At 36.1% G+C, this 15,379-nt stretch overlaps 1 protein-coding gene across 1 annotated transcript in view; it reads left to right on the forward strand.

Moving 5' to 3' along the window:
• The first annotated feature begins 15,035 nt into the window (after positions 1-15,035).
• IL1RAPL1 (interleukin 1 receptor accessory protein like 1) overlaps positions 15,036-15,379 on the forward strand; it is a 385,087-nt gene continuing 384,743 nt past the window's right edge. Inside the window, exon 1 of the mRNA XM_058419303.1 lies at positions 15,036-15,041. Coding sequence (XP_058275286.1) covers positions 15,036-15,041 — 6 coding nt within the window. The remainder of the gene's footprint in view (positions 15,042-15,379) is intronic.

Below are 15,379 nucleotides of genomic sequence, written 5' to 3' on the forward strand. Positions count from 1 at the left end.
GCTGCAGTCACTGGCACTGTGGCTGTGTGGGAGTGATGATACTCACAAGGCTGTGCTAAGGCATTACCAGAGATTCGTCCCATCAAAACAGTTTTTCTGGGCAATATCTCAGTCACCTGGTTTTCATGATATATTATATAAATGTTCTGTCAGGTTCTGGGGCATTTTGTGGGAGACCATAGCACTTGGGAATGGCTGATAATACTATACAGGAATTTATCATCTATAAGGATTGTACAGTTAACAGGAGCTTTGTCAAAGTATTAATGGGATGCAAAAAGCTTTGACCTACTAAAACTAAAGACTCGGACTCTGGCTCAGGCACACATTGCAAGAGTTCAAAAGTGAAGTCTGAATCCTATATTGTTGCCACTTATTATGCTCAACACAAATTATGTAAACAGTTTATGATGTATTAAAATATGTCAGTATTGGCAATAGAATTTTTGCCATTTTTCTGTTACATGATACTTGTCCCCATTCTTTTCTTAATTATTTGATACCTTCCATAATATTAAGTCTAAATGTAAAAATCTCTGTTTTCTAGTGTTAAACTTATACCCTTGTATACATAGTTGATGGAGACACTGTCCAAAAGCATTACACAAAGGATGCATTATTTAATAGTCCAAAGGTCAAAATGTTCATGATTCAACGTGCCATAGGTCACTACATTTTGAAATGACTGCATATTTCCTAAATGGTGTCTAGTTCTGAAATATATTTAAAGAACTGACAACACATCCTCTAGTTTGGAAAAACACTAAGACTTCAGAAATTCTTTGAATGATGAGTTATGGGGTTTAGGGAGTATATATTTCTTTTGTCGTATCCTTGGTGGGAAAGCAGATTTTCAGATTCTCTGTCACTGTTTAGCATTATTTTTTGCATTTAATATGGTCCATGAGGAGTTCTTCTGCAACACTTTCAGGCTATATTTTTTATTCGGATTGCAACTCTTAATGACATTTTGATAGGTCCATAATGAGTCAGATTTTTTTTATTATGCCCTATGTATTTTCTTCTTTCAAAGATATAAATGTGGTTGGCTGGCTGCTCTGATGTGATATATTGTAGAAAGAAACAGTCTTAATATCCCAGTGAGTTACAGTCCCTTCTCTTCCTTCCCTTTGCCAATACAGAGTCTCATGTTTTTGTTGTTGTGTCTGGTTGGTTGGTTGCTTCCTTTCAGTATGGGCTACTTGTCATATTAATTTGAAATTTCAGGACCTGAGAGTAGAAGATATTTAGGTTCATTTTGGACTACTGTTTACACAAAGATTACAACTTGTTTTATCATTAAATGACTGATTTTATGATTAAATGACTATCATTAAATGTGCTCTTTGTTCTGCCTTTATTTTTTCCTAAATATAGTACTTCTTTAAACTTTTCATGAACTATGTCAGGGTCCTGAAGAAAACTGAAAGGAAAAGTTTAATATAAGATGGGTTTTTTTGTATGTAAAAGAAAATTGTCCTGTTTGAGATGCATCAAAAATGTATTCAATCTTTCAGTCACTGTAAATGCTGCCACACATAGCCATTTGTACTGCCTTGTGTATACTGAAGGATTAATATGATTTACATTTAAAAAATTACTAAGTGTTAATCTAAAGATACTTCATGAAATCTATACTTAAGGAAAACCAAACCCTCTAAACTTTGCTTGTTTATATTTTTAAGAATATCGTGAATACAGTCCTATTACATTGAGGTGTGTACAAAACTACCTTGTTTTCAGCACATTGTAATAAAATGTTGGATGGAACAATAGGTATTTTCCATTAGAAATTATTTGCACAATTATGAAAATTGCTAGTTTTCATAAGGTCCAGGAGATGTACCGACTCATGATCCCCAAATCCAGATGATCCTTAAACTTCCTCTGCCTCTTGGGACTAATAATAAATTTGCATTTTTCCACGACATGAAAAATCACAATGCTGTATTGTGACGATATCAGGTCAAAACCGGGTGGAAACACCAATTCATGTAGTGGTTTTAGGTTTGCCAATTTCTTTTTCTCAGCCAATGCACCAATAAGTGTAGTGGTTTGACTACCCACTAGAATTTTTTACTTTTTTTCTGCTGTGAGATAGGATTAGGAGAAAAAGCAAAGCAGGATCAAACGTTAAAGGGTATAAAGAAAGGTTTATTAAAAAAACTACAAGAGAAGAAAAAATTAGTAAGAATCAGAATCAAAACTTCAAAATACTTCCTCTCCACCACAACTTCTTTTCCCTTCTCTGTTCCCTGGACAACGTATCAAGACAAAACTTGGAACCCTAGGTCAATTCACCACTTATAAAATAGTCTTTCATCAGTTCCTTTAGAGAGAGAAGTGTCTTCGTGTCTCCCATGGAAACTCCCCACAAGACAGGCAGTTTTCTTGTGGCTTTTAATTTTCACAAAAACAGTTGCCCAGGAATTTGCATTTGTGAAGTCCCTCCCATATCATGCAGCCTTTGTACAACTTCATAATGGGCCATGGAAACTCATGGCGTACCATTTTAAAGACAAACAGTTCAAAAGCAAATGTTTTCTTCATCTCTCTCTCTGAGATAATTTTATCTCTAGGAACAAAGAACTTCTTCTTTCTGGGGGCAGATCTTCATCTTCAATCTCATCTCTCTCTCTCTGTGTTCAAGCTTCTCATAAGATCACAGCTACTTCAGTATTTACTTACTCCACCACAAGTAACTGCTCAGATATACAATTTGAATACTCTAATCTCCCCATCCATTCCTTCCATGACTTAGAGGGATATTCTAATATATCACAGTCCATTACCATGGCTTACAAAAGAATTTCAGCCTAAAACCAAGGCATCTTCTCATTCTCTTTCCATCTAAGACTCAATTCCTCCTTCACTGACTTTGACATCTTCATATTGTCTTTCTGTGTCTTCACTCTGTCCTTCTCTTTCACTCAAAGGTTAGTGCTTTGCAAGTTTCATATGGCAAGGAAAGAGTTAATATCTCTCCCAGGTCTGCAGAGAGGATGGCCTTTCCTGGGCAGTGGCCAAAGGCGGTAAATTCAGGCTGCACCAGGGCTGCGCCAGGATCCCAGGGACCCCAGCCACACCCAACTCCAGGTGTGGGGCCACTCCGCATGGCTGGGCCCCCACCCTCAGCCAAATGACTTGGTAGCGGCACCCAGAGCTCTTTATGGTAAAGGACTCTTCAGAAAGCTGCGCTGGGGGGGAAAAGGGGCCTGGCCCTTTGGCAGGGACCACCTGGTCCTGCCAGGCCTCATGGCTGTGATGGGGGGAGGTTTTAGCAGCAAGATGTTAGCAGCCACTTGGGCCCAATCCAGCCGGGTCGGGGCATTCTCCCCTCCCCCTGCCCGGTAGCCTGGCCCTGCCAGGGCTACAGCAGCAGCAGGGCCTGGCCAGGCCACAACGGGCCTGGGGGCCATGCAGCAGAGCGGGGCCAACTCTGCTGGCATGTTACCTTTTCCCAGGCTGGAAGAAGAGAACTTTTCCTGGGATTTCTCTGATTTTTAACCTGTGTTTTCACGGAGGCCTATCCCCATATTTAATTGGTTAATCAGGGTGTCAGTATTTAAAGCCGGTCGCTGGTTGGTTTTGCCACAGCTTTTCTTAGAAATATCCCTTCTGTGCAAAACTATCACATGTATCTAAAAGTTATTTCCATTTTAGTTCCATTTCTGCCAGTCCCACCAGGAAGTCTTTTCTCTTTCTACTGATCTTCAGCTATGAGCAACCTGAGCTGCTAAATCCACCCAGCACAGCATTCTTACTGCATCTTATTTACCTAGTTGTAAGATGAAAAAAATACGCAAGTGCGCTAAAAGGTGCAGCACGAATTGCCTTTAAATTACTTTGACAAAGCTTGATAATTTTCATTATAGCAGTTTTATCAGTCAGTGTCATCACACAAGAGCATGAAAGTTCCTGTCCGTCATACTCAAGGCTGATGTTTTCATCTTGTCACACTGAAGTAATGTAGGTTGACAAGCTCCTGTATGATGAAGAATCCACATGACAAACACTGAAAAGGCCGAACAGTGCACCGAGGCTGTGCCTGTAGATCACAATGTCAAAGGCCCGGTCCTCTTCTACGGTGAGGTGAACGCAGCTTGTAGCATGCTACAGAAAGATTGCTGTGAATAAGGCTTCTAGCTGAGTGTCAGAGATGATCAATGAGGCAGATAAGATAACATCCTCCTTTTGACACTAAGGGGTAGATAGAAGAGAATGAAAGAGTGAAGAAAAGCAAAACATATCTGAAAAATAATAAGGGTCAGGAAAGCTCTGGTCTCAAATTAGAGTTGTGTGTTGGTCTGTTTGTCGTTGTAACTTGACCCCTTCTATCTGATAAAGGACTTTTAAGGGGAGATGGTAACAAAATGTCTCCTATATAGAGAAGCAAAAAGGATGAACATCTTTAATGGAAAGAAACACGGTAAGACGAAAGCAGAATGCAAGCAAAAACCCAGAACTAGGTGTTTCTCAGAATGAGCTATTTTTTTTCTTTGGCTCTGAGGTGGCTTTGTGGAGACAGGAAAAGATTAAGGCAAGTATCTTCAGCAAGGCTTTATTGGAAAAAAAAAAAAATAGAAGACTAATAACAGAAACAATTATCGCTGAAAGTAGTTTATAAAATACATAGCAAGTTCTAACAGTACAGGGGAGTTCATGACCCACTCCCTCAGCTCCTTTGGGGGGGTGGATCTAAAGAACACAGTCAATGTGAATGTCAAAAGTCATGAAGGAGCTTCCCATTAATGCAGATATACCTTTCATGCTGCAAAAGAATATCATTCCTCATTCACTGAACTTATTCAAATGAATACTTTTGTTATTAGCAGACAATTTGTAGGCAGAAAATTACTTTTTTAGTTGCAAGAGTTTGTCCTAATCAGAACCATTGAGTAATTTGCCATCTGTGTAAAATGTATCAGACCTCATGAGAAACTTGAATGGCAGAGTAAATTAGATTAATTCTCTTGGTTTGGGAATGTGTGGCAATACATTTATTAAACAGCAAAATTAGTCCTTGAGGTGCTGGAATATTTGTACTACAATGAAGAGGGCACTCATATTAAAAAAAAAAAAAAAAAAAAAAAAAAAAAAAAAAAAAAAAAAAAAAAAGGCAAGAAATTAATAGAGTAAGGAAAAAAAAAAAAGATTTGAAACCATCAAAATTGAAACATTACCACTGGTAACTTAGAAGTTGGTTGAAATTTGCATTTATCTGTGGTATAATTCATTTGAGACATCCGTTGGAGAATGTGCAGCACTGTCAAAACAACTTAAAATGAAGATTCTTCAGAACATATTCTTTTTTATATATCACAAATAACTACTGGTACTGTAATTGAATCACATTTGTTTAGCAAGCTGGTTTTCTAAGTGTTTTTTGAGCATGAGTTCTTTCTGTTCATTAAACAGCAATGTTATATAAGATTAGTACAGAAGATAAGTAACTCCTATGAAATAAAGGCAAAAGCTTAGTACATTTTAGAATAACGTGGTGAACTTCAAACCTGGAATGTCATTTACAAGACAGAAAATGTGAATGTACTGTTTTCACAGCTATAATGATACAGCCTATCAGTGCGAACTGGTTTATATAAATATGGTCAAATGGATCAGTATGAAAATACTCTTTGTTGCAGACACAGATAACAGAAAACACTTTCCAGGAGAAAAGAAATTAGACATTGCTGTTCTTACTTCCATCTAGTTGTTCCAATTCTTCTCAAGAAAAGGGTAGTTAAAGATTCCTTCAGACTGGCCTCATCTCTGGCTTTTGAGCCCTACCACCAAACTCTAGTGGTGGGGGAAAAAAATAATGGAAAAAATAGATACTTTTACCTGAAACATAAAAGGCATAAAAATAGACTTGCTTTCTCTTAACCATGTTTGGAAAAGGGGCATATGTTGAAGTTCATATAGATCTATACTTAAACAGAAAGATTTAGTGGATAAAAAACAAAAGACATTTACATAGTTTATTATACAAAAGAAACTGTAATATTCTAGTCAGGTTGTGTAAGATAGCCCAAAGGTATCTTAGTACATTTTAAAATAATGTGGTGAACTTCAAATCTGAGATGTTTTGGGTATAAGGGTTTTATACCCAAAACATCTCAGGGTATTGGTATACCCTGAGATAAAAACCCTTATAAACATCTCTTTATTTGGGTATAAGATGTATAAAGGTTTCTCCCAAACCCTTATATTTGGGACTATATTGAATTTTTTCAATACAAAGAAAGAGAACATAATACAGAATGAATATTCATTCTGCAGTGCTCATTACATTAATTCAGAATTTTGTTTAAGAAATTGGATCATTAATACCTAAATAACAAAATTAATATCACAAGTTCTTCTATGTGTCAGAGATAGAGGCCTCATCTCACCTCTTTTTAATGATGTGCTTTCAAGAGATAGCACTATTCTTCCGTATAATAGAATCATTCCCAAACTTTACAGCAATGGAAATATCCTCAGGTTTGCTTCTTATTTTTAGAAACTTCCCATTTTCTTAATCTTCCCATATATCTTGGTTTAGGAAAGACAATTACTTGAAACTTTTATTCTAAGATTCCAATTTAATGAAATGCAAATTCTCTAGACCTAAAAGATAATTTTCAATAAGATAAAGTAGCAAATGAACTTTTATTTTACAATTGTGAGTGTAAAGCAAGTTACAAATTGTTGAAACCTAGATCAGAGAAGACCTCTAAGGGGTCAGTACAAAAGTCCATATCACAAAATAGACTTTATCTGTCACTTTTACAATAGCTTGGTATCATATTTTAGTTTCAGAAAGACTTATCAACTGAGAAAACAAGAGATAGAAATGCAATAGGCAGACAGTAATATCCAAATTCTGCATATTAGGATCTTCCTTTCCATAGTGAAGTCAAGATATATCACCCTTATTTCCACCAGTCTGGAAGAAGTCCAAAGAGGACTCATTGTTAAGAGCTTCTGATGGGGAGAGGTGAGGATTGGAGATTGGAGTGACACACATGAAATGCAAGAGTTTTGATTACTGGAACTGGGTGTGAAATTGTTCTGGCATATTAACACCTTTACAGTGAAGTAAAAGAACCGCTAAATGTGCAAATAGGAGAGAAGATGTTGTGAATATACCTACGTTAATGTGGGTTATTTTCTAGACCATTGAAAATTACTTTTTCACTTCCTATTTCCCACAGTACATTTTTATTTAATTGAAATAAATAAAAGGGGCACAAAATTTAATTAACTAAAATTTATAGAAAATGTAAAGTAGAAACAAACCCACCTAAGAGGTCAACAAACCTGGTGAAAATGCCATTAAGAAAGAGCACTGCTCATCCAGCTTTTTCTTTTTGTTTTAAAAGAAATAAATGAAGACCTTATTTCACCAATAGCCATTTATGGAGAAAAGTAATATAGAAAAAATATAAGGGAGAAAGGTATAGAAAGAGTCAGGGAGAAAGATATAGAAAAAGTCAGCATCTACAAGCTGGTACCAAAAACAAACAGTAAATAAGGCCTATATTTTTTAATACTGAATGTATTTATCTAGTCAAGAAACTTCCTAAAAAATATTAAATTTAGGAGATAAATAAATTACTGAAGTGAAATTTGACCAGGTATGTGAAATTCTTTCTTCCCTTAATTTCTGTTCATGTGTGATGCTGCTTTATAAAGGGGAAAAGACTGGCACACTTTATGATCTCAACTGGCTGCATTTAAACTGAAAACTATATTTATAGTTTTTATTTTGGCAAGTCACTACAGAGAACAAAGCAAGACTAATTGTACTCTCACACATTTTTAATTCTGGAGAAATTCCACTTACTTGTTTCAAGTTGCTCTTCATCCTTACCAAAGAATATACTTTGAACTTGGTTTAAATTATACCAACTTCCTTTTTCAGCATTTCCAGACACTTCTGTTTTTTTTTATTTAACATCTTTAACTGAATCTGCATGTACATGCTGAGATTTCTATCCAAGGCACACATTTGTATTTCCTTTCCATTAAAACCACGGTTCAGCTGAGGGGTTGATGAGCTTGTGCACATAGGGGCTTAGTCCGAAATGAAAACAGAATATGGCTGCAGACTTCCAAATCCTGTAGCTCAGATGCTATCTCTATAACCTCTTAAGGTCTTTGTAAGAGAGAAAAATATCCTTGTGCTTTCATTGCATGAATAACAGATCAAAGGTTTGGGACACAAACACATCATAAAAATATTTCCATTATCGCTATTTGTTTTACTTATTTTTATGGGTATATTAGAATTCAAAATTTTGTCTTATTCTACTAGAATTACCCATATTAGAATTTCCCATACTGAGTATGAAGATACCATAAACTAAGACTACCTACCAAGACTCTCTAATCTCTGTTTTGGTTCATGTTAATGGTTTGTTACTGGAGTGATGTGTTTCAGAAGAGAAAAAGAAAAAGAATGTGATCTGATTGTGCTCACTCCTCCTTTTGTTGTATTCACTTCTTAGAGGAGAGGTCTTGACCTGACCTGACCATTTATGGCCTCAGGTAATATGTGTGCATCTTATATTATACTGATTATTACTTGTGTTATAGTGACTGTTGCTTATTTTATACTGACTCAGCTCTCTGGATCTTCTCAGGCATTCTGAAGACATTCTCATTCAAATGAGACACACACAACTTCATTTAGATTTAAATGAAGGTTTCAAGTTGAGAACTGAAATCTTGGTTAGGGTAATTGTGATGGGAAGATGGGAAGCTATGCATTCAAATATATTCAAGGTCATTTTTAAAAAAATGTGTGAAAATAAATTGCAGCAGCAGAGCATGAAAAGAAGTAAAAACTTTAAATTTTAACTGAGTGCCTTCTTTCTGACATTTCAGAAAACATGCCCATACTCTTCCTTACACTGTCTTTCCCTACAGATGTGTTTAGTAAAATAATTTTGAAGTTTGAAATAAAGGCATGGGCTACTGAATTCTGTGATGCTGTGAGGTACTCAGTTTTTCACTTAAATAAAAACTCATATATTCTCAGGCTTCTGGATGCATATAACTGAATCAATGCTTAAAAGCCAAAAGGTCCTTGGATGCTTTCAATTAAATTTAGTGCATGAAAATAGCTTTTTTCTGGCCAATACTCACATATGCTATTAATGCAGCATCAGTAATCTTCTTATATGTGTATTTATAAATCAGGAGTGGTTGTAAAAGTCTTAAGGGCCATGTACTGGAGAAACACCAGAATGAGACTGGAATCAGGATTCAAAATTCTTTCATGACCATGACATAATCAATAATGAATTTGCATTAGTTTTGGAAATGTTAAAGTCAGGAAATGGTATCAGACTTTAATTTATTTTAGCAGATGCATGTGAGTTAGTCACAGGGTCCAGAAATCAAAGTAATGTACACCTGGGAGCTCTGCTACCAAATGAGCTCATCTAAGTGTGGGATGCAAATAGAGCAAACCTGGCGAACAACTTGTCAGTGTGCAGTCTACAGCCCTGGAGCCCGTTTTTCACATGGGCCCAAAATTCTTCAACCCAGAGCTTTATGAAAGCATATTCTGTATGCGATAAGCAGAGTTAGCCTTGGTATTGATTCAAAACTAGTTTATAAAAGCCAGGAGGCATTCCATTTTAGCCTCTTAAAAATGACTAAAGATTTTGTCCACAGGAATTGGATTTAATGATCTTTATAGCTACTGACACATAAGTCTTTTCAGAATCCTTTCTGTCTGTATAATTAAATTGAAAGTTGGCACCAGGGAATCTCTTGCTCTGTCAGGTAGTATATGTTTTTCCTGGCCTAGAATGGAAAGACTATACAGGCAATGAGATATTATTCCACTTCAGTGGATTGGATGAAAAGAAAGAGAGATTGGTAGAAAGCTTTTTGTACATGGGTTGATTTCCTGTCTGAGGACTGGTTTTTCTGACATACCGTATTTGCATGTGTTTGTTTTAAACAACGTTATGCTTCTATGTAAATTAAGATCAAAGAAAAAAGTCTGCCTTTTTGGTCCACAGTGAAATTCCCTCCATTTTCCTCTCTTTGTAGCTGTTGGCAGGTCTAATTTGTCAACTGTGTGACCATACACCATTTACAGTCCAGCTGCCGTGAAAATTTATAACAAGGTTGGCACACTAGAAGACACAGACTTTTGCTCCTAGAATACTATTTCTCCATCCTAATTTGTCTGTTTTCTTTATTCATTATTTCTCATTTCCATGCATACAAATACACACAGATGATCAAGGAATTATTGTTTAGAAATGTGCTAACTGCGTGGATAGATGTTAAAAAATAATGCTTGCTGCAAAATATCTTCAAAATAGAGACAAAGAAAACTGAGTGATGGCAATGCAATTGCTTTTTAAATAATTCTCATGCAAATTTTCAGTGAAGGGGAAAATGGTTTTTTACTCTGATAGAAGAGAATAATTATTTTCTGATTTATTTAAAGTTTCAGTGAAAGTTCTTTCCAAAGAGATAGACTAATACAGGGAGTGGATAATAACAGATGTACATTTTTAAGCATTCTTTGCTGTCAAAAAGTTGAAAAGATTGAAGAGAAAAAACCTCATTCTTATTTTGGGAAAACAAACTTCATAACTTCCCTTCAGATTTACAGTCAGGTCATTTCAGGATGGCTACAGAAGCATGGAAATCAAGTCACTAAATATTTATAAGATGTTAACAAGCAATGATTGCAAATAAACATCACATAGATATTTGTGATGACAATTTTTACATCTTTAGAATTCGATTTATAGGCTGTTTTTGAGAATTTACCATGCAATAATTTTCTCTTTAGTACATAAAAAATGCATACAGGAAATTCTAAGTCATCTGGGAAAGCAGTAAAACCTGTCTGTACTCTTTTTGAGCAGAACACTATTTCTAAAACTATGTATATTTTGATGCACACGTGCTGTCTGCAGTGCTTATTCACTTATTAATTGAACTTCTTTTTAATCCTACTGTGTATTTTATGTATTTTGACTGTATTAAGGACCTTGACCATTAACAACAAAGTAGGCCCTGTAATGGCAAAGGCAGAGCATTCATTCTGTTCCCTCACAGAGGAGTTCATGTGACATGATAAAGAAGGTTATGAATAGCAACAGAAGTTCTAATTCCTCTTGGGAAAATTGCTCGTTCCACTCATGCATTTGGGAGTTTTTAGCCCACTGAAGACTGACTGGAATTTACAGTCTTTCTGTGCCATATCTGTGTTTAATCTTCAGTTGCAAAGGTCTGGTGGGACTTTTCAAACCATGGCAGATCTCGAAGGTGACACCATACAGAATGGTGGTATAGAAATGTGCATCCTCTTAAGCATTTCTGAGTTAGTATTGCTGGAGGAAAATGCAAGAAATTAGGTATCTAGTATTTTATGGGCAGGGGAGGAAAGGTAAAATTCTTCTCTATTAGAATGATTAAAGTGAGACACATTGGAAATCGTGCCTCATAAAACTGGTAAAACATTGTGATTGTTATTACTGTTATTTATTTTATATTATATTTTTAGATTTAAATATTCAGATAAAAACTCTTATGTCAGACAAGTAATTGTTTCTGCTTCCCTGGAGTTGGTCTGAACTACTGCATCTAGTCAGTTGTTCAACAAGCACTGCTGTTTCAGGCTTCACACTGAGCATTGACTCTGGTGTGATAAAGCAAAAACCCCACACATTCTCTTTTCAATGCTCTCCTAATTTTTCCCTTTAGAGCAGTCTGAATCTCTTCTTGGCTTCTATTAAGCAGGTCCTTCTTGAATGAAATAAGTAACAATATTTCTTGCTTTGTGGTTACTAGATCATCCCTTTGTGACCATCAAGAACTTAGATGTATGGAGAGGCCTGCTAAAGTGCTCAAATTTTATAGAAACAAGATTATTTAATCTTTTTTAAGGATGTAGAATTTTATTGATCTTAAACACAATCTGAAAACTGTTGTATAGTAAAAAAGATTACTAGAGTAGCCTTGTAGTAGCATGACATACTGAAAAGAAGTTTAAGACTAGTGGTTCGCAGCGTCTGCTCAAGACAAACACGGTAAAAATATTAAAGATCTCCAGAGATATGCCAGACAGCTTTCTGCTTTAAATTGCTGTGTGTCTTGGGTTGCAATATGTAACCAAAAGCATGTGTTCTATTCCCAATCTGTTGAAACCAATTGAAGAGGTGTTTTTTCTTTTAACCCTGGGGGAGAGGGGGTGGGTGCCTTCTGTTAATGGATCAGCTGTTAAAACCAAGTGGAACAATGTTCTTTATCTCTTCCATGACTCATCCTCCCTCCAGGGGGATATCTTCTGTTAATGGGCCATTAAGGCTCACCATAGGACTGATAAAATTACATCATCTCATTGTGAGATGCTCCTACCTAGATAAAAGCTGAAATTCAGCAGAGCAGGACAGCCTCTTTTTCCACTGGCTTCCCAGAGGAAAAACTGGACCCATTTTGCCACCACTGGACTTTTCTACAACATCATCTCTACTCCAACAGAACCACAGTTACTCCAGGAGGACTTATTTGGACTATTCTCTGACCAACAAGGTGTCAGGTCATATTTCTGACTCTGTCAGGGTTTCTAGGATTTTTTTTTTTTTTTTTTTAATATATATTCCTAGTAAAGAACTGTTATTCCTATTCTCAAATCTTTGCCTGAAGGCCCTTAATTGCAAAATTAGGGAGGGGGTTTACATTCTCCATTCCAAGGAAAGCTCCAGTTTTCTCTGTCAGACACTTGTCTTTTCCAAACCAAGACACTGTGGTGTATGTAATTATATTTAAAAGAGGTTTGTGATTTGAGCTTGTGATTTACATTATAATATACGCAATTGTTTTAATTACAGAAGTCTAAAATGTGCTGAATATTAGCCAAGTTTCAGTATTTCCTTTGCCCTTTTGAAGGAATTTCAGTGAAATGAGCTTCACTTTTAAACTAATTTTGTTGCAGGGGCAGGCATTTGTCTTACATTTGCACTTATATTTCATCAGACAGGAGTTCTGTTTATCATCTGTGAATATTTAGATGTTCCATTGTCAGGCTATTTCATTATTAATATATTCAATCCCATAATTCCCATGATAAATAGAAGAATAAATACTGCAAAATATCTAATTTGCATGTAAAAGCCATTTGCAAGGGTGAGTAAGGGGGAAAATTAGTTTGTGAAGTTACAAATAATAAAGAAGAGAGGTGTCCAGAAGAGGAAGAGACTCCTGCTCCTGTCAGTTTTGGTCTAAAAAGATCTTTGGAGGCCTGGAGCTACTGGACAAAAAGAAAAGCCTTTTTCAAGGTCCAATGGATTCTTACCTTTTTATTTGTCAACAGTAGAGCAATGTGTTAAAGAGAGTGCTGACTTCTTGTTATTTGAAGTCTTTGTTTGTGTCCCTTGGAGGTTCTCACTCACCTCTAGGGAGGAGGTCAGATCATTGCCCTCCTCCCCAGCACAAAATCTCATAATAGGGGACTTACTGACCCTCTGTAAAGCAGATCAAATGTTTTATTCCAGCTGTGAGAGTTTTCATATTGTTGTGGTTTCCTGATCTGAGATTCAATGCCTTGATATTTTGTAGATGGATCTAACAAATTGATGTAAACAGACAGGAGATAAAAAGGCTAAACCAAGTAATTAATAAAATAGAATATATGCTGCCTACTTGCTAACCTGAGGTAGAAATGTAAACACTGATGTTATAAATCCAAAGATGTATATTTGAGACTTACTAGACTTTTTTGGGTTTTTTCCCCATATTTTGCCTAAAATCTTACTGTGTTTGTATATGTATACATACGTATACATGTGTACGTATATACATATGTGTGCATAAATTAAATTTTATCAATCTGTATTAGCTTTTTACAACTATTTGAAGCAGTCTAATGATCCCAGTGTTCTTCGAAGTGTTGCTAAGGGATCCAAAAACTTCAGAAATCTCAATTACTTCATCTATATGGTAGCTAAAGTGAAGGCTTTACTGTATCTTGGTTTTTATCTGTAAAAAGACTCTGAAACCCCCTTTAACCTCCCTGAAGATGCTTTAACCATGCCATAATATGGGATAAGACTTCAAAATGAGACTGTTTCCAGAGCTTTACTTCTTGGAGCTATTAAAAATAAAATCTAAAGCTCAGGAGAGGAAGCATATTATGGTAAAAGAACAGAGGGCTGACATTTAATGTGATTTTAGGTCTTTTCCTCAGAAGGTTGGTCATTTTACTATTAGGCTCAGTGTACTCACACAGGTTACATATTGAGTCCAGCTATGTGAAACACAAACATCATCTTGTTTGACATTCTTCGTGTAGATTTGGTAGTTAAAATGCTAGGTAAACTTGACAAGCCTGTACAATCCATTAGAGTTCCACTAATTTAACTGTCCCATCTGGGTTGCCAGAAACTGATGCCTTAGGAAGGCTGACTTGAAACAGAAACTGGACAGAGCTAGAGAATAAAATATTTATTGAAAGGCCTCCAGGATCCACCTTGGGCAAGACAGCCTGACCAAGGCTGCAGCCAGGTGGTCACAAAAGAAATGATGGTTTCCCGGTCACAAGGTCTTACATTTTTATAACTTTTGGTCCATTTGCATATCGGGGTTTAATTGTCCTATTACACCTTCAGGTTGTGAGGTCCCATCCTTCTTGTTCCTCCCTTCAGTCCACTGCTGTTTGTGCTTTTGGGCCTGAAAGTTGTCCTTGGTCTCCAGCAGGAAAAGGATTTGTTTTGTCTACCTGCTCTGTGAAGAGAGCTTACTGGCACTTAATATGATGCTCAGAACTACATCCCTAGCCAGCATAGAATCTGAAAATATGAAATCTAAAGCTTAAGGCATCACTTACAGATTTTACAAATAGCATAATACTCATTCCCTACTCTCGTGTTTTGAGGAACATTATGTTAGTATGATAAAGATATAGCTCTGTCTGGAATTTCTTATTGCGTTAAGACATGGGAGTTTTAGGTATAAGTAGTTTGTCAACATTGTGATGTTACTAATTGCTAAAGCAAACTAATGCAGCATTCTGGATGCAGGTAAAGTCGAGAGGATATTTTTTTTCTTTTCCATGATCCTCCTACAAAGTAAAGAGACAAAAAAAAAAAAAAAAAAAAAAAAAAAAAAAAAAAAAAAAAACCACAAACAAACAAACAAAAAATTGTTTTTAGTGAACCCTTCTAATGCAATCTTTCATCTTCCCTTCTGTTTCTGGAAAATATCCTCCTAAAATCATTAATTTCCCTCAGAGCACATGGTATGCAGCTCTACAGCATATTCAATAAGAATTTTTTCACAATTGGAGAAGTCTTATAAATTTGGAACTTGCCGTAGGTGGGTAGAGGTACACTCAGTGTCATGTTCTAACTCAAAATGA

Source organism: Hirundo rustica, chromosome 2, assembly GCF_015227805.2.
Source record: "Hirundo rustica isolate bHirRus1 chromosome 2, bHirRus1.pri.v3, whole genome shotgun sequence".
NCBI lineage: Eukaryota > Metazoa > Chordata > Aves > Passeriformes > Hirundinidae > Hirundo > Hirundo rustica.